The sequence below is a fragment of the Schistocerca nitens genome, chromosome 7 (genome assembly GCF_023898315.1).
Source record: "Schistocerca nitens isolate TAMUIC-IGC-003100 chromosome 7, iqSchNite1.1, whole genome shotgun sequence".
Lineage (NCBI taxonomy): Eukaryota > Metazoa > Arthropoda > Insecta > Orthoptera > Acrididae > Schistocerca > Schistocerca nitens.
Genome location: NC_064620.1, coordinates 283,462,877 through 283,483,447, shown reverse-complemented (window position 1 = coordinate 283,483,447; position 20,571 = coordinate 283,462,877). Strand labels below are relative to the sequence as shown.

Sequence of the window (20,571 nt, the reverse complement as noted above, 5' to 3'; positions counted from 1 at the left end):
TTTGGTACACAAATGGAATAAAATGTAACAAAAGTTTTAGAAATGTTAAATTTTGCTTTTGATGAGTCTGCTATGAGTAAAACAAGGGTTTGTGAGTGGTACGAGCATTCTCAAGATGGCCATGAAGAAGCAGAAGACGACTAGCTTTCTGAGACATCCCAGCGCATCAACAACTGATGAAAATGAGACAGAAATTATTACAAGTGATCGCTGAATCACAGTCAAAGAAATTGCTGATGATGGAATATCAACTGGTTCATGCCATGAAATCTTTTCCAATGTTTTGCGTATGGAATGTTTCACGGGAAAATTTGTGCCAAAGATGTTGAATTTCGAGCAAAACAGAGGAAAATGGACGTTGCTCAGGAGTCACTAAATGAAATCAACAATGATGCAGAACTACTGAAACATGTGATAACAGGTGATGAAACATGGTTGTATGGGTATGATGTTGAAACTAAGTCTCAATCGTCCAGTGGAGACATTCTAGATTACCAAGACCAAAAAACGTTCGGCAAGTGCAGTCAAATGTGAAGATTCTAGCTCACTGTTTTCTTTGATTTTAATAGCATAGTGCATCACATGTTCTTGCCAAAAGAGACAAATGATCAATGGGGGAGCACTACCTACAAGTTCAACAACCGTCTATGAGAAGCAATCTGAAAAAATCACCCAGATTTGTGGCAAAACAATTCACAGCTTTTGCACCACAATAATGCATCTGCTTATATTTCATTGTTTGTTCAGGAATTTTTGGCAAAAACCAACACTGTAATGATGACCCAACCTCTATATTTGCCAGATATGATAAAAATAAAGATAAACTTAAAGAGGCATTTTTTTACAAGCTTTGATCAGATTAAAAACACATCACTGAAAGAGCTAAGTGCTATTCCAAACACTGACTTCCAGAAGTGTTTTGGGGATTGGAAGAAGTGATGGACAAATGTATAATATCTAATGGGGACTACTTTGAAGAAGATAATATTAAAGCACATAAATAAATAAAATTATTACCAAAAAATTAAAATTCCTAACACTTCCTGAACACACATAGCATATGCCTTTATGAAGGGCTGAACTTCCTTTCTACTATACAATTGCTTGTGGTCTTTGCTGATTCTCTATGTAACAGATAAGTTGTGTGTAATATAGTAATTGTAGGTTTACGGCTCCACTGGTGACTTCAACACCTTTCCACTGCTTGCCTAACCCTGATGCTTGCAATACACAGCAGTAAAACCATTCCTGCTGGCTGACTACAAGAAATAGCTGTTGATTGTGACCCCTTAAATCCATGTACTTCAACAGAGCTATGATGATCATTTGCATTAATTTTCAATTGGTAAAATTTACTGTCCTAGCAACAGTGACAATGAAAGTAAACAAAATGCTGTGTTTACTTTTAAGAACATTAACATTGCAAAACTCAACTGCTAACATAACAAGGATGAAAAAAGCAAGTAAATGTAAAATCAAAATAATGATGACTAGAAACTTTTACATTGATTGCAAGCAATAACAGAATGTAAAAACATTAATCTCAACTACTAACAGTTCATTAGCAAGTGTAAAATGACCCCATATTTTTTAACGATTAATTTGTGAAAAAACTCATTTGAACAGGTAAATGTGGTAATTATCATTGTCAGTAAACTGCAAGTCAAACGATCAACACATCTGAACAGTTGAACTATATTTTTAAGCAAGCAGATAGATAAATATAAATGGCACATGTGTAAACTGAATTGAAAGTATTTACTTAATAATGTAAAAAAATCACAACTATATTTAAAAGTTACTAGGCTTGTCTATTTACCTGTATAGTCTCCAATTTCCCCTCAAGATCCTGCTGAGAGGATGCACTGAGATCCGAACAGTATGACAATTTGTTCTTTATATCTTCAAGCCACTGAGTGCATTCCGCAACGTGTGTGTCAAATTCTTGATGAGTGGTCACATACTGGTGCCATCGATTTGTGAGATCCTAAAAGGAAATGCACAGCAAATGGTAATGCTTTTTTCTTTTCTTGTTATTTTTATTCTTACGTTTCCAGCTAAATGGTTTACTTATTGTGATAAGTGAAAACAACCATTAGATTGTGTTAAAAGCTTTTTCTTGTATTAGGTAAGTGAAGAGGAATTTATTTTCAAGAAGTGAAAAGTAATCAAAAGAACAAATACATTTATAGAAATTATTCTCTTATTCTTCCATGTGTAAGTACTGTTTAACAAGACATACAATATTTGTTTATAAGTACCTTAACTTTGTGTGAAACTTGCTGATACTTCAGCCCCAATTCTGATATCTGTGAACTCCTTGAACTCATACTGCCTTTATAAAGTTGTTGAGCTCTTTCTGTAACAGCATCAATCTCCAGTTCCTTCGCTCGAACTTCACCTTGTAGGGCCTATGTAAAAAATTAAAAAATATATTTAAAACAACATGACACAGCATACAAATTGATTTTGTAAACCATGCTGATAAAAAGCATATCACTAATGATAACAAATAACCTTCACCAGTTTATTCTTTGTTTATTTTTTTCACAGTCTAAAGATATAGTCAAAATGTGACATACCTTGAGATTTTCAAGTTGTTCTTTCTTTTCTTGGGATGTTGCTTTTAGATCAATGGCATGAAGCTTTGTATCAGTCTCTCTAATCCATGCCATGCACTGATCTTTGAGAGATTCATATTCATTCCACTGCTGTAGTTTGCTGTCAAGTGCTTCAATTGTACTCCTGGAAGTAATAAATTCACATTTATAGTTGCAGATATGATTAAAATCATTCCACAAACAGGGATATAGTGGCATGCTTACTTGACAGAGGATAACAGTCCTTGCCATTCCTGTTGGGAAGAATCTATCTGATTTCTGATATTGACCTGACCTGATTCCACTGTCCCAGGTATAACTTTCTCACCCAAGGAACGAATTAATTCAATACGTTGTTCTTCTTCAGGTAAGTTGAGCTGCAGATTTTTCAACCTTTCCAAATTGGTGTGCAATGAAACACGTTCAAGGTCTGTATCTCCCCATAGCATAACCTGGAACAAAATACATTATTTAGTTCCCCAGATTTCACAGTAGCAAATTAATCAGATATCATGACAGTTAATGAAGAAATAAAACACAAATGACAGCTCTTTCAGCTGTAGTGTCTGTGAAAGTGCCTTTGTCAGTGTCGTTTAGAAATGTCCTACTTTCAACAAATTTCTTTACTAAACTCGAGCCATTTAAAAGTTCCAAAATTAAGATATGTCACTGGCTGACAGAAATAAAACCCATGTTGCAATACAAAAGAGTTCTATAATATGGAAAAATGTTGATTTGAATATATATGATGTAGTCTGTTTCATGTCAGATGAACAGTGATGAGAAAATAAACAATTTTTTTAAAAAGTGCAGAAAATAGTCTGAAACAAGTGCTAGTGTTTAATGTCTGATTGAGACGATGATGATGATGACTACACTTCACTTTCAATCTTGGTCTACAAGAGACAGATATTAAGATAAATATGGATTACTAACAGTGCAATCAGATAAAGCCCATCCTTATACTCTTAACCATTTTACAGTTGTCAGATTCAACGTACCGTATTGTGTGTAGCATCAAGCCACTCCTGCGCATCCATGACAGCCTTAGTATATTGTTGATGGTCACCAACAATTGCCTCATAGCTTTCAACAAAAGCTTGTGCACGGCGCAACAGGGCAGTGTGACGGTCTACTAGCTGCTGGAGCTCACGCTCTGCAGCACTTCCCCCTCCACGACCTGGCAGTCCTTCTGTCTTGTCACGGAGGCTGAGGATGTCTTGTTGGTGTGCAACTGCATCATGCAGCAGTGAACGATAAACTTGTAGTTGAGCACGCTTCTCATCAAGAGTGGCAAACAACACAGGTTCTGCAGGAAGTTGAGACTCTGCCTCTGCGAGCCATTTCTTAAGTCTTTCACTACACTCTTCAAAACTCATCCACCTGTGTACAGAAAATGTCACTGTTTCCCTCTCTCAATGAAATAAAATCTTAACAGTTTATACAAATGAGCAAGCTCCAGAAACGATAAATAAAAGATTGGAAATAATGCTTCTGTCTATAAAAATTATGATATTCCCATTACAATGAAAGTTCCTAGGGTTTGTGAAGAGACCGTAGAAACAATAGGCACATCATATCTCCCTCGTACCTCCCACAAATGTTTCCCATTCTCCCCAGTGTGCAATTTATCACAATCAACTGCCACTCTTGTGAAACTTATCTTTTGTTCAGTCATTACTTTAGAACTGGAAAGTGCAAACAAATAACAACAGTCAAACTGAAAATTCTAGTACTGACTCAAAATGGAAAAAGAAAAGTCACTGAAATAATTTCCAAAGCTGTTAAAGTATTGAAAATAATAAAAATTTTACTACATTTAATGAGAAGAAAAAGAAACTAGGACTACTGACCGAGAGAGTTTAGCTTGAAGTTCTCGTTCAGTGCTGGAAATGCTATCATACAGTGTTTCAAGAGACTGCTGTAATTCTTGTAACTGCTGACGAATGGTTTCACGGCCATCAGCAGCTGTTGATGGATACAGTTTTTCTCCATATTCAACTGTTGTTGAAAGCAGAGCCATTGCTGCAGGCTGTTCAACAAGCAGCTCATTTAGTTTCGTGCTGTGCTTTGTGAGTTCATCTCGATCACCTGTTGCTATCTTTGATCCTCCGGAAGCTTCAAACTGTGACTGCGCAGTTGATAGCCAGTCTGAACACTGGAGATATTTTTCTGCATATGCTGTGTGGTCAGCCACAGCTTGCTCACATTTTTTCACTATTTCCTGTATTAAAAAATAAGTCAAATAAGTTACTAATTAAAAATTAATTATTTAAATATACTATTCATATTTTGACAGGATGAAATGGAAGAACAAAAAATTAGCATTGTTCAGTATATCAGAGTTCCCCCGCTCTGGCTGTTTATGTTATCTTTCTTAAAGTAAACAGTAGTAATTGTAAAGAAGTTAATGTCTGCCTCTTTCTTTAAACTGCTTATGTTCCTTCATATTAAAACTACACTACTTTTTTCAGTCAGTGTAAAGGCGGGAGAGGTAGGAACTGGCAGTGAAATTCAGAAAAACTTAAATAAGGATCATCATACTGTGTTTTGACACTCACTGCCCTCAATACCCTAAATATTACTCAATAATATTTGTGTTTAGGCAGTTATAGTACTTACTTGTAAGTTCTAGACTGAAATATTGAGCCCCATCCTGGAAGTGATAAGAGAACGGAAGACCACAGTTTAACATTGTGTCTATGATAAGCTCATTAGAGAAAAAGTATAAGCTCAGACTGGCCATGTTACATTCTACCATTTGCCTGTGGAAAAACCCAGGATACCTAAACCTAGATTATCAGAAGGAGATTTGAGTCACACCCTTTCCAGATGCAAGTCTGGTGCTAATTCAATTGCATAAAATTATATGGATTATTATTGTAGATACAAGAACTGAAAACAAATAAGGCACCAGGTCTGGATGGAATCCTAATTAGTTTCTACAAAGAGGACTCTATGGCACTGTTACCTTACTGAGCTTGTATTTATCGTGAATTTGTTGCCCAGCACAAAGTCCCAAGCAACCTGAAAAAAGCACAGGAGACTCCTGTTATAAGAAGGGTAAAGGAATGGACCTGGAAAATTACAGACCAACTTCCTTAACATTGGTTTGCTACAGAATTCCAGAACATATTCCGTGTTCAAATATAACAAATTTCCTAGAGACCGAAAAGCTTATGATTGCAAATTAACGTGGTTTTAAAAAGCATAATTTGTGTGAAACTCAGCCTTCTCTTTTTTCACATAATATATAGCAAAATATGGATGAAGGGCAGCAGGCAGATTCCATATTCTTAGATTTCCGAAAAGTATTTGACACAGTACCCCAATGCAGACAGTTAATGAAGATACAACCATAAGGAATAGGGTGCAAAAAAGGGCAGCTCATTTTGTATTATCATGTAATAGGGGAGAGAGTGTGGCAGATATGAAACGCGAGTTGGGATGGAAGTCATTAAAGCAAAGACGTTTTTCGTTGCGGCGAGATCTATTTATGAAATTTCAGTTGCCAACTTTCTCTTCCGAATGCGAAAATATTTTGTTGAGCCCAACCTACATAGGTAGGAATGATCATCAAAATAAAATAAGAGAAATCAGAGCTCGAACAGAAAGGTTTAGGTGTTCGTTTTCCCCGTGCGCTGTTTGGGAGTGGAATGGTAGAGAGATAGTATGATTGTGCTTCGATGAACCCTCTGCCAAGCACTTAAATGTGAATTGCAGAGTAGTCATGTAGATGTAGATGTAAGATTCAGAAAACTTACGGCAACTAGTCATAACAATTTATTTTGTGAAGCCAAAACTAAGCAGTTCTGCCACCTCAATTAATCTGTAAATAGTTAATGTTAACTCCTAGCAGGAAAAAGATTCTATAATATTACTTATATGATTATTTTATACTTGTTATACACATGTTTCACCCATCACTCTCATTTTATATTCAACTGAAAATAATCCTTACAGTCTGAAACCCCAGCACAACTATAACTAGCATTAAAAATATATACGTATCAACAATGTAATGAGTAAAGATAACTACTCACCAAATAGAGGAGGCACTGAATGATAGATAGGCATATAAACAAGACATGGAACATGGTAGTCCAGCTTATAAACATCAGCTGCATGTGTATTAGCTTATCCATTGCTCTAGACAACCATCTTACAGTAAGTGGTTATCTTTACTCATTCCAATGTTAGTTTTTAACACTTGATTTTTCAGTCAAACATATTGTTTAAACAAGTTACAAGCACTTGTAAAAGATGCTCTTGATATTGTGCAATATTACCAATATACATTTTTATAGTTATGGTTGTAATATTAAGTGTAGAAATTCTATAATATATATGACTGATTTAATATGAACCATATATATTTGACATATACACAGATTTCATGTTCAAAGTAACTTTTTTAGTACTCTCCAAGAGATAACTTCATCTCATTATTGTCAATGTCACAATATTTTGCATTAATAGGTATTTCAATATCTGCATAATGTTCATAGTAGAGGGAAACATTCCACGTGGGAAAAATATATCTTAAAACAAAGATGATGTGACTTACCGAACGAAAGTGCTGGCAGGTCGATAGACACACAAACAAACACAAACATACACACAAAATTCAAGCTTTTGCAACAAACGGTTGCTTCATCAGGAAAGAGGGAAGGAGAGGGAAAGACGAAAGGATGTGGGTTTTAAGGGAGAGGGTAAGGAGTCATTCCAATCCCGGGAGCGGAAAGACTTACCTTAGGGGGAAAAAAGGACCGGTATACACTCGCACACACACACATATCCATCCGCACATACACAGACACAAGCAGACATTATAATGTCTAATGTATAATGTCTAATGTATAATGTCTAATGTATAACGTATAATTTATAACGTATAATGTCTAATGTATAATGTTCTGTATACACATAATCGGACAACATTTTTGATAAAAGAAAACATGGAAATAAGTCTTTAAGATATATATAGACTATTGTGAAATTGGTAATGTGTCTGTAACTATTGTCATTTCCCATGAAAATCATACAAATCTCACAAATTACAGCATTTAGATCAATGTTACTAATAACTATCTAGAATCATAGGAAATATTGTGACTTTTCTATGTCGATCAGAATACAAAGTTATTTATATTACGATCAGAAACAGCATATCATATTAGGAATTACAACAATTATCACAAAACCAAAACTTACCTTAGCAGTTGTCTGAATGGCCTGGAATCTTGATGTGATTTGCTGTACATTTACTGATATTCTGGTTTCACCACTGATCTGCATGAGCTCTGAAGACTCATCATTCATTTTATCAAATTCCGATTCATTTTGACGAAGACTCAGAATCAGTGACTGTAAATATAATGAATAATGAGCACGTACTTTCTTACTGTTTCACTTATGTGAAACATGGAACATGTTTCTTAGTGGCCAGCAACAAAAAATCATACAACGTCAGAAATAAAATATTGGATGACACAACAAATTTGGATGTCCATCAGCATCAAGGCTTATTTGTAAATTACCTCTATTTTATGACACACAGGGCTGATATGAGTATGGGATTTCTTATAAGCTCTGCCTTCAGTTAGAACCTTAACATCTTGAATCTGAATGAGGTCTTTGCAGCAAAGTAGCCCGATTAATTCCTCTATACACAAACTAAAACAATTTTTTACAGACCTAGAGAAACACTCACTTCATATCAGTAAGTAAATTATTTAAACTACAATTCCTTTTTCTCGCCCCTTGAAGAGGCCTCAGTATGATACCAGTATGGCTTCTAATTGGTCTTGTGAATCAGATCAAATAGCCGAGGGTTTCAAAATATGGAAATACTTATTTGAACATGCACAAATCACCTATACTGATCCAAGGCAGGTTCCTATCTTTCACAAAGTTGAGAAGTCTGAAAAGATTTTTGCATTAGCCTTGGTATTTCCAGGAAAATTTCTCGCAGGATAATATTTAACTGTCTGTTTACCTAAATTCCAACATGATTGACTTTCCAATTTTTTTAATTACATTCAATCTTAGAATCAGAAAAAAATAAATAAACTAAGAAACATGTTTTTACATTCATATACAATATTTCTGTACAGCAGACACTAAGGTTGTTAAAATTTTGCCGGAAACATACTGATCTCAGAACAATTCTTCCTTGACCTTTTTAGGTATAAAACTGGTGTAAGATGAATCTTTAATGAGTTTCTTACGTGAATGGCAGTTCCAAATACAACTCAAAATTCACTTTGGTAACTCTGTAACTTGGCATTTCTAGAGCAGTATCTGAAAGTAGTAGTATTTTGGATTAAGTGTTAGTTTGACTGAAAGATTTTCATTTTAATATTATTGCCTCAGACAAATTTATCACCTACAGAGGAAGTACGATGGTAGATTGCTAAACTCTTGTATGCTAGTAAGGAATGGCATCATTACATTTTATGCCAGAGCAGCTACTCAGTGAACACTATTGTAGGTAACAACACTAAGATAAGAAAATATGTAAAAAAATGGACTTATTAAATGAACTCATTTTTGTTCAAATGCTTACAGGTTTCACATGCACTGGTTGTAAATGGATGAATCTGTGACAAGCAGACATGCCATCTCTTACATCCCATTTTTTTTCATGTAACTCATATAATCAATACTTGCTATAGGTTTTTAACTTTTTTTTAATTTTCTGGGCTCAAAGTGAGGACTTTTATATATAAAAAATACTTAATAAATCCATATTAAAAATTAAGGAAATGGCATGATGTTAAAAATTAATAGAAATATTGGTTTGGTGCATGAGTTCATAGAGTTTTTTATGTAAGTTTAATAAATGCAACAGATATGTACACATAACAGAGACAATAGTCATCAAAATAATTTCTCCTTTGCTATTTATGACAGTCTGCCAATGCTAGGGCAACTTTTTGATTCTGTGACTGTAGAAATCACATTGTTTTGAGGCAAAGAACTCATCAAGCCATGTTCGGAGAGCATTTTCATCTGGAAAGGAAGTTCCTTGAAGGTTGTTTGATTGAGAATCAAATAGCAGAAAATTGAAGGTGCAAGATCAGGTGAATAAGGTAGGTGTGGAGTGACTTCCCAATCTAACTTCTTTATAGTGTCAGTCTAGCAGAATTAGGATGGGTGTTATCGTGGAGTAGCATCACTTCCCGCAGTTGTCCTGCTCGTTGCTCTTGGTTGCATCTGCAAGATGTCTCCATTGTTGACAATAAATATCAGCAGTGATGGTTAAACCTTGGGGAAGCAATTTGTAGTACATCACACCATCGCTGTTCTATAAGATACATAATGTTATCTTTCGTGGTAGAGCACAGACTTTGGTACGGAAGTTGCTGCATTATTTGGGCTAAACTATTCCATTCTTTTCCTTGTGTTAGCATAATTGTCACCAGTAACAATACAGGATAGGAATGGTCGGTGTTGTTCATAAGCCAATGGATGACAAGCAAACAGAGATGCGCTTATGGCCACCAGCTGATTTTTGTGATTTTGGTGTGAGTATGTGGTACCCATACAACTGATTTTTGAACCTTGCCCACTGCGTGCAAATGTCGTACAACGGTGGAATGATCACAGCTCATCAAATCTGCCAGTTCTCGAGTACACTGACGTGTATCATTGTGGATTAAAGTGTCTAAATGATCTTCGTCAAACCCTGATGGTCTTCCTGAACATGGAAAGTCACTAATGTCAAAATGACCTCCTTACAGTGAGAAAACCATTTTCTTGCCATTCTTTGTCCGATGGCATTATCCCCATACATGGTGCAAATGTTTTTGGCAGTCTCTGCTGCTGTCACCCCACTGCAGAACTCAAACAGAAGAATATGTCAGATATGATCCATTTTCTCCATTTGGCACTTTATTTTCAAGTGTCCACAGTTCCACTCACTATCTCCAAATGACAAAATGACACAATGTAAAATCAAATAGCAGCCGTAAACTACAAATAAAAAATGACAATCGATAGCAACCAGAATATCTACATACAAAACAAAAACACTATGAACTTACAGCCAAAACTAATATTACATGATACCACAGTCTAACACATACAGTCACGACACTCTCTGCTGTGAAAGTTGTTACCCTTCGACAGCTGGAGCGACACTAACACTTCAAGTGGTGAGAAAGCAGACAGTCAGTGAGAAAGCGGACAGTCATATGTCTCATAAGGATAATGTTTGTTTCTAATTGTCTTTCTACTTAATTAACAAAATACAATCAAATAATGGAAAAGATATTAATATAATTAACAAAATAGTTGTTATATTTTTGTGTTCCATGCATAAGTAAATTACCAAGAGATATCAGTATTGTGAAATAAATGTAAAAAAAGGCAAATCTCACCGACTCAATGACGTAAGCTACAACTTATTCACGAAGAATTACTTACAAATGTGTGTGTAATTGCAGCTTACTCTGCTGAAAGCAAGAGGATATCAAAACATATCCCATGCATGAGAAGCACATATTTTTATTGTTATCTGTTCTTAGTATCTCATTCCTACACTTCACGCAACTTTCAAATATCCGAATATTTTTGTTAAAGTAGTTACTTTTGCTTTCAAACAAATGTGTTGAAGTTTCGTACCACTTGTGGCTCAAATGAAGCAATAATTGTGGATTTGATTTTTTCTGTGTTGGGAAACAATTTTATTGCTTTTGGCATTTCATTATCATGTCTGTGTGGTGGCTTATTTGGTACATTAAATAATTAGATATTACATTCCATACAAGTTTCCTATGTTCCACAGTCACAGATTTGGCTGAAGGGGTAGTGAAAAAAATTTCACGTTGTTGGGTAGATATACAATGTCTTCTGCAAAAGGTCAGGTCTTCTGGCGTTTACTAACAATTTTTTGTTCTTAAAAGAAATCAACATTTTTCAGTAAATATCTGTGTTTCATGAGAATCAAAAATATAACATCTTGTAATGTACCGTTTCATACCTCCCAGGGCCAGTATGAAACTAAAGAAAGGCAAATGTGATGTCACTTATTAGTTATTGTTTGATATTTTGACACTACATATGCTCCCTATTGTAAAAATTATGTTACTAATCAGTATAAGCAGTACTATTCATACTCATCCGATAATGTATTCAGAAGTGTAGCTTGCTGCCCACTTGGTGCACTGCTATCGCAGTGAGTAACAAAAATGACATTGAGTGCCTTGACTTATCTTAGACTGTAACGATACTAACAAATTTCATAAAAAGAAATAAAGACATTTCAAAATCACATAAGTTAACATCATTGCTGGCAAAGATTCATGTAAAAAAGTAATAATAATAAGGTTAAGAATATTGTTAAAAAGAAGTAAGTTGTTATGGTACATGTACCTCAAAATATTTGAAATGAAATAAACCTAAATGTTAAGCAACAGTTGTTTCTGTTTAGTATGTACTCTATTAATACTCTATCACTTAAGTATTTAAATATCACTAGTTATTGGTTACTTAAGCAGTTCTGTAATCAAACATAAATATTCTCATTTTCATTCATGTGAGCAGTGCTACAAAGTATTACATACAAATATCTCTGAAGAAAAAACTGGAAGTGAAGGTAAAATGCACGTGGAACAAAAGCTTAAAAGCAGGGTGACAATAGACATGGGCTACTGTGGACATATACAAAACCAAAATAAATACATAGTTCAGACAAGAGACAAAAAAGCCTATGCACAATGAAAAAAATCATAAAAAAACCATCAAAACCAGTAATCTCTTACTTGCTCTAGATGGTCAGCTAGAGTTATCATTTCCTTCACATCTCTATTTCTCGAATCAATTATTTTTATGAGATCCTAGAGGATAAAGCACAACATTAACATAGATGTGCAAACAGTTGTAACATATAAAATATATTCAGTGTCTTTCATTAAGACTGAATTCGTCATCTTTCCTATGAACATTTGAGAATATGAAACTTGCTCACACTTTTTATAAAAAGCAGCTTTTAGATTCTAGCAAAACCAAAAAGAAATTTTACAAATTATTATTGGAAATTAAGATAATATGAATTGCCAGTGGTTTGAAACAGATGAAAGTTGTGTTCTCATAAATCTAATTCTATTTAGTTCAGTACATTCCACTGTCTTGTAGCATCTCCTTAGCACAATTTTCTTTTTACCTTTATTTACAGTAAATCCTTTAATTTTCTCTATTGCAAGTTACTCGAGATAGACCTAACCAACTGCTTTATGACCTCTCAGTAAGCTGTTCATTTTGACACCATCCATTCTACTTTAAATTTAGAATTTTAGAATATAATTTATTCTAGGTAATTAGTGAAGAAATTACCTGGTCAACACAATAGTGAACATAGCAAATAACATGTCCAAAACTGCAGGTAATAACAAATAATTTTTGGCCAATAGATATGAAATGTATTCATCAATATATGATACAGTATCAGAAGAATAATACTGATGAAATATGAAGTTAGTTAACTACCTGATATTTTTCAAGCTGGTCTTGTTTTTCCTCAAGTGTAGAGCGAGGTGCATAGTTCTTGAGTGCTGTTTCCGCTTCTGAGAGCCACTGTAACAGCTTGTCAAAGGAGCCTTCATATTCAGACCATTGCTGCAGTCGTTCATCTAGTCCATGAATCACATCATTCAAGGCTACTTCAAACTTCTCACGATCAAACCTGAGTTTATTTTCAGAAGTTTAAGTAAGTAAGAAATAACAAGTACAACATGTAATTATTTCATAATTTTGTATAACAGAATGTTAAGCACCAAACAAATGCACAATGTTATTTTATGAAGCATTTAGCTACATTTACATTTTAACAGTGAATATCTGTAATCATTAAATGTTTCATTTAGGATATATACACTAAGTACTAACATAATTTATTTATCTCTCATTTTGTTCTGAATTGATAAATTTATGAAACACCCTTAATGTTTTACATAGACAATTTTTATTATAAATTGCCCATGAAAGAGGTGTTTATTTATAACAATACTTATAAAACAGAGGTCAATTGACAATCAAGGTATAAATGTACTCCTTTTACCCAAAATATCTGCAATTCCTTTCTTTGTGTTTTTATAATTATGGATCACACAATTGTAAGTAATAAGAGTATAAGTGATGTTTTGCTGTTACTCTGTTGCTCTCTTTTTCTGAAAGAGCACCTTGGCAACATAACTTTCTTTGATATATGTCATTAACAACTGGGTCTCAGTCTTGATATTAATAAGATTTTTTAACACCACCATATGCATCAGACAGAAAATTCACTTAAGAAAATTATAAAATTATAAGTGCAGACCATTATTTATCCCCAGGAGACAAAATTCATAGTACTGCTAAGAGACACATTTAAAGTAGAAAAAACTGTCCTAGCTTTCAGAACTGTTAATTCCTAATAGTGCCAAAATCTAAAATAGTTGCTTGGACTTTTATGTGTGTCTACTGACAATATTAAGAATTTTGCCTTCTGAAAGTAAGTACTGGCCAGTAATTCCACATCATAACTACATCATTTCGCAGACAAATAATTTAATCAAAATGCTCAAAAGTCATGAACTCAGTCAACATGTCATTATTAATTTATTTATTATTTTCATTTCATCTTTACAATGACCAAAGAGTACAGTACAACATTAAATTATTCAGTATTTGGTAAGGTTATATCTTCACCAAAGGGAACATAAATGCATAAGACTGTCACCACCTGAACACAGAATGTTTGGCATTTTAGCATTGCTATTTGACTGCATATTTCTTTTAGCAGTAAATGCATACGTTGCTTCATAGGACAAGACAGTATTACTGATTGACTACAGGTAATGTGTGATTAAGACACGTGGAAAGAATGTGCAGTTGTGATTAAATATGACAATTTTGGCGATGTTACTTACTGTGAAGGCAGTAAAAAAGTGTTATGACTATATCACAATAGCAGATGCAACTGTTTTAAAAGATAAATTATGCACTGGGACACAGTGCATGAATGTCTTATGATGCCCAGAGTGGTTCATGAAATATCACCTAAGAGTCTCAGTTCACAACAACAGTACTGAGAAAGATTCTAGGGAGCTTACTGTGCAGGATAAGAACTTGCCATATTCTACTCACCTGGAAAAGTCATTAAGCAAAATGACTGGATATGGGGACCATAGAAAACTGATACTGTCACTGGGGTTAAATGTGAGCCCAAAAGTAACATGTTTTCCATTTTTTTGTAGCACTTCTAAGCTGTGTGCTTATATCATATTTCTTCACTGCCACAAATATCACAGAATATGTGCATATAGTTATGTTGGGACTGTGGTTAGAACTAAACGGATACCTGATACTTTATACTGGATGGCCATCAACTACAGGTGCCATCTTCTATGCAAAAGCCATCTGCTGCCAAATGTCTCAGTGTGCTATTTCTTCTTGCAGTGTTCAGTCAGTGACAACAAAGTTTACACTTAGCTGGAACTGAGTTGGTGCAGTACCACAGTTATCGAAAACTTTCCCTAAGAATTATTTGATAAGATTTGGAGAGAATGTGACTATGACCTGTACTCCTTCCATATTATGCTTGGGGTCACAGTGAATGGATCTATGACCTGTCGCAATTGCTCAAACTATCCTATTGATGAATTTACATGTTTGTGAAAATGCAACCTTAAGAAAGATTTAAACAATTTGTAATCACTCTGTTTCTTTGTGTAAAGGATCTCTTGAATGTAGCTTTTAAATCTGTGATTGTTAGTTTGCAGCAGACACTCTACTGCAGCCCTGACTGGCCAATGAAATAAGCAATAACAGTAACTTTGGCAGACACACGCTGCCTTTTTTTTTTTTTTTTAACGTCAAATGAAGCATTTTAAGAGGTATGCAGCCATATTAATTTTAACATACACTTCCTGTGTCAAAATAAAAAGTTCTTCAATATCTTTACAGCCATTCATGACATGCCTGGTATATGCCACCATCCAAATGAAACCTATTTCTTCCCAGTGCCTCTTCCAGAGGTGTCTACATTAATAATCATAGAGGCTAAAGTCTAGCGAGTATTATGGATGAAGAAAGAAGATTCTACAACACAGGCCAAAAATGTTATATGACCATTATGGGACCAATCACTGTCGCATTGCAAAATGACCCCTTTAACTAGATTTGATCACTGCAACTATTTTAGTTTGATTGTCGCCAAGTAGTTATCCAAAACTACAGTTACCACTGCTGCTGTGGTCTCTGGAATCAATTCAAAGTGCCCAAGCCAGACAAGGAATGTCTACCACTGAGAACACACTAACTGTGAACTTTCTACTAAATTCAAAACAAGCTGTTATGATTAAAATATATGATACTAAATCTTCATTCTTGTGTTAATTTCAGCAGGTTTATATCTTAATTACCATAGAATTAATTTATTTTGATATATTCACATACTGGTTGGTCCCCCTGTAACATACGGTTAGAAACCACAAAGCTTACTTTCTAAATGTGAAGTTAATGTTTGATAAAACAAATCAAATGGTGTAACTTCAGTTGATTATTTGCCTGTGTGCTCTTTCAGCTAAGAAGACTGTTAAGTGTTATGCATTACATAAAAATACAGTAAGTAAATAAAAATGAAAAGACAGTTTAATTTACAATTATTTACAGTTGTGCCTTCACAGCATGTACAAAGATAACATATAATTTTTCATGCTGTTCTAGAAATAACTTGGCGTACTGCTGAAGAGGATAAAACCCATAAAAGAAAGTGTTTGTAATATCAGTTCAAAAGTTTATGTATGTGTTAGTATGTTTGTTACTCCTTCACACTGAAATGGGTGAATGGATTTGGATGAAATTTGTAATGGAGATGCCTTGTACTCTGAATTAACACATAGATAGATTAGGGCTCGTACATAGGCATATAGGCAGTCATTTTTCCCTCGTTCTGTTTGGGAGTGGAACAGGGTGAGAAGATGCTAGTTGTGGTACGAGGTACCCTCCGCCACGCACCGTATGGTGGATTGCGGAGTGCGCATGTAGATGTAGATTAATTTATAAGCACTTACCTATCAAAGGGGTGGGTGGGGTGGGGGAGGTATAACCCACACTGCACAAACACCCATAATTTACTCGTTCAGTATTTGAGCACGAGAGCACTTAGTTACTTGTAACACACTTTGCACAAAACATCAATCCATTATGAAAACATTTTCTCACTGACAGCCCTCACAATATAATGAAAGGAGAGAAGTTCATCACTTACAACATTTTTGATGTTCATGCAGTAAAACTTGCCATATGAAGCATGACGTTTTAATTTATAATTTCTTTACTGCTAACTGTATCCGTGACACATTTTGCAACAGTATTCCTATATACCACTGAATGTACCAGCACAATTATATCATTGTACAACACATAGTTCAGGAGGTAAGACATCATAAACATTGAGCTTCATGAAAATGAAACTGAAGGGTGAAATTCATTAGAGGTATAGGTGAAGTGTGTGTGTAAATATGTGTGCAATATGATAAATTCAGGTGAAATATATTTGACATGTACATGCATGGGCAAAGACAGGGGTAAAAAGCTCATCTTAAACCTCTGGAACAATTTCAACTGCATTTGGTGCACATATGAGTTACAATCTGGAAAATAATACTGTGGGGGTAAGAACCACCAGCCTCCTATTGGGTTAGGAGTGATAATGTGGAGAGAGAAGGGAGAGAGAGCAGACAGACAGATTTTTTTGGGTGGGGGGGAGGTGAACAGAGAGATGAAGAGTTGGACAGATACAGGGAGAGGAGGAGTCATACAGACAGAGGGGGCAGAGGAGATGGACAGACAGAGGGGCGGGAGATGGACAGAGTGGGAGGTGGAGGGGGTGGACAGGGGGGAGGGGGTTAGGAAGGAGGAGATAAACTAACAGAATACTGGAATAAATATATACCTGCACAACATTAGGTACTCAGCTATGTCTATATATAAGCAGACAAAAACAAGTCTCAGAATGTTGTTTACAGAGAGGTAGTGCAGTACTTTATGGCTCTCTATAGATACCGAGATAATTATGATCTTTTGTGTCCAAAGCATTCACAAACAGCAGTGAAATTATTTACTCCCTCTTCTAGCACATTTCATGTGAAGCAAACAAGTAAGTTGCGAGTAACATTGTCTCAACATCTGGTGGGCAATAATATGAAAAAAGGGATATTTGAGTCATGGCATCAGAGAGTGAAGATGAAATCAATGCAGCTGTTACACTCCAGTGCTGAACTCTATTCTTAATGTATGCGCAGTGACCCCAAAACAACTGCCCTATTTTTTCCCGCCCTATTTTTTCCATACTGTAGGTACTTAGAATGACACTTTCAGTTCTGAAAGTTCAGGTTTCATATTTACCTGTTTTATTGCTAATGCAAGAGGCTAATGCTTGAAGCAAGACCTGTCCCATATATCCTCCCACCACCATCTACTCCAGTCTGGTCACTAACATCAAAGGCAGGGCTATCTGTAAAACAAGTCATGTGATCTACAAGCTAAGCTGCAATCACTGTGCTGGATTCTATGTAGGCACAATAACCAATAAGCTGTCTGTCCGCATGAATGGCCACCGACTAACTGTGACCAAGAAACAAGTGGACCACCCTGTTGCTGAACACGCAGCCAAACATGATACCATTCATTTCAATGACTGTTTCACTTCCTGTGCCACATGGATCCTTCCCACCAACACCAGCTTTTCTGAATTGTACAGATGGGAACTTTCTCTGCAATACATCCTACGTTCCTGTAATCCTTCTGGCCCCAACCTTCGTTAGTCATTGTCCTCACCCATTCTGCCTCTTTCCTGTCCCCATTCCAGCACTACACAGCCGTCATTCCACCATCACACTCAACCTTTTATTTCTCTCCTTCTCTGCTACCCCCCCCCCCTCCCCACTTATCCCCTGCCCTCTGTCTAACATGCAGCACTTAACTGCCCACCACCCCCACCATGCTATCCCTCCCTCTCCCTGCCCCAGCCTTCTCCTTACCACCACCCAGTCGCCATTCCCATCAAACACTGGTGCTGCTGCTCGCAGTGTGGTTTCAGTTGCCCGAAACTGCAGGTGTGTGTGTGTGTGTGTGTGTGTGTGTGTGTGTGTGTGTGTGTGTGTGTGTGTGTGTCTGACATCTATTGTTTTAATTGAGAGAGTCTTTTGTTGTGCCTATCTGCGACTCAGAATCTCTGCTATACGGTGAGTAGCAACTTTCCTTTTCATAACACTGTTATTATTAGCACTGTTATTACAGTCAGTTTTGTTTATTAGTCACTTACTTAAGATTATTTAAGTCTCTTTCCATGGCCTCTTTGGCTCTAGGAGGTAATTTATCAGTTTTGTTGGAAACATGGTCAGTAAGAGCCTTCATTTTAATATCACCTTCCATTTTCAGGCAATCCTGTATTTCTCTGACTTTTGACAGCCTGGATTGTATTGTTGGTTTATTTCCACTATAGTCTGTAACAAGAAGGGGAAATGGACATAGTTATCCTCTAAGTTACTCAAGACTCATTTGCATAACAAAACAAGCACAAATAAATAATTTCTTCATGAAATTTGTTTAGCTTTCATTTAATGCTACTAGGGAGTCGTCAAAATGAAGGTTACAAGTAGCGTTTTTACCCCTACTACATTATTCTCTATGCTACTAGTATCAGAATGTCAATCCAAAAATGACAAACCCTAAGCCATATACCTTAAGTACTTTACAAATATAAGAGATGCTAGTTACCTGAATAACCAGCAAGACGATCCCACAAAGCTTTCTGATAATCATGGTAGTTCTTTTGTAGATCATTAAATTGCTGAAACACATCCAAGCTTTCCTCAAGCTGCGTTATCATCACCAGCAGCCCATTCACCAGCCTTTCGTATCGATTGCTGATGTCTTCTACAGCTTTCTTTACCTCCTCATCATCTCCTCCAGTTAGCTGTACAACAGCTTGTGCTTTCTCTGTCACTGCTTCAATGACACGTTTATGAGTTATCACTTCCTGCAGGGTTGTCTGTAAATATAATTTTGAAAATTAAATTAATTAATAAAGTGTTACCACACAAAAGCAGAGAATATTGTTATAGTTCTGTAAAAATGTTTATAAAAGCTGTTTACTACTGTCACAGATTCCATAACTATAGAAGTATGTGCAAGTACTGATTAACATTAAAGAAGCATGATTACTAAAAATTTTACATCTTCATAATTACAGCCAAAAAGAAATCCACTAGATCCTCCAAATCAGGATTGTCATCTGTGGGCAATATACAATGCTCACTTTTCAAAATCTGGTAGGAGAACACTTGTACTTAAAAGTGCCTTTATAATTCACATATTACGACCACAGACTGCTTACATAATTGCTGCAAATACCAACATAATAATAAAGAAAACAGCGATTTTTATTTTTTACTGAAGTAAGTATTTATGTTGACTCACAGAGATGCAAGCCATATCCTGAAGTGTACGAATGAATGGTGGTCAATTGGTTACTACATCAGAACTATAGCTTGCTTCAGCAAAAATTTCATTTATGGTTTTTGATTTGTATAAGCTATGCATGCAGCTGAGTGTTATGGTGCAGAACAGCAGAATCCCACTGTGTCAGTTCCAGAGAGGGCATTCAATTTTGCTCTAGACACTGTGAATTATACAAAATTCAGGTCACACATCTCATAATTTTCTTCAGAGAATGGATGGAAGGCGAGAGTTTAGCACCCTGTTAATGGTGGATCATCAACATCTTCCTTTCAAGGATTAGGCTGCTAACTCTTCTGCACACACAAACAAAATCATTCCCATCTTTTTTGAGGTCTTTCAAAATCTCTTTTGCCACTCAGCTTGTAGTTCAGCATCTTCTGGGGAATTCTGTGACCAGGTCACGAGGTGTTGTCTCCAATCTACACAATCAATGGTGGATACGGAGAATAAACACAGATGT

General features: G+C 35.7%; 1 protein-coding gene across 1 annotated transcript in view; it reads right to left on the bottom strand.

The window, feature by feature from the left end:
- Positions 1-20,571, bottom strand: part of LOC126194652 (muscle-specific protein 300 kDa) — a 607,158-nt gene that overhangs the window by 284,302 nt on the left and 302,285 nt on the right. Inside the window, exons 44-54 of the mRNA XM_049932837.1 lie at positions 19,368-19,641; positions 18,913-19,093; positions 13,092-13,287; positions 12,368-12,442; positions 7,815-7,967; positions 4,454-4,824; positions 3,602-3,983; positions 2,826-3,052; positions 2,583-2,745; positions 2,262-2,411; positions 1,820-1,987 (exon numbers count right to left, since the gene is read on the bottom strand). Coding sequence (XP_049788794.1) covers positions 1,820-1,987; positions 2,262-2,411; positions 2,583-2,745; positions 2,826-3,052; positions 3,602-3,983; positions 4,454-4,824; positions 7,815-7,967; positions 12,368-12,442; positions 13,092-13,287; positions 18,913-19,093; positions 19,368-19,641 — 2,340 coding nt within the window. The remainder of the gene's footprint in view (positions 1-1,819; positions 1,988-2,261; positions 2,412-2,582; positions 2,746-2,825; positions 3,053-3,601; positions 3,984-4,453; positions 4,825-7,814; positions 7,968-12,367; positions 12,443-13,091; positions 13,288-18,912; positions 19,094-19,367; positions 19,642-20,571) is intronic.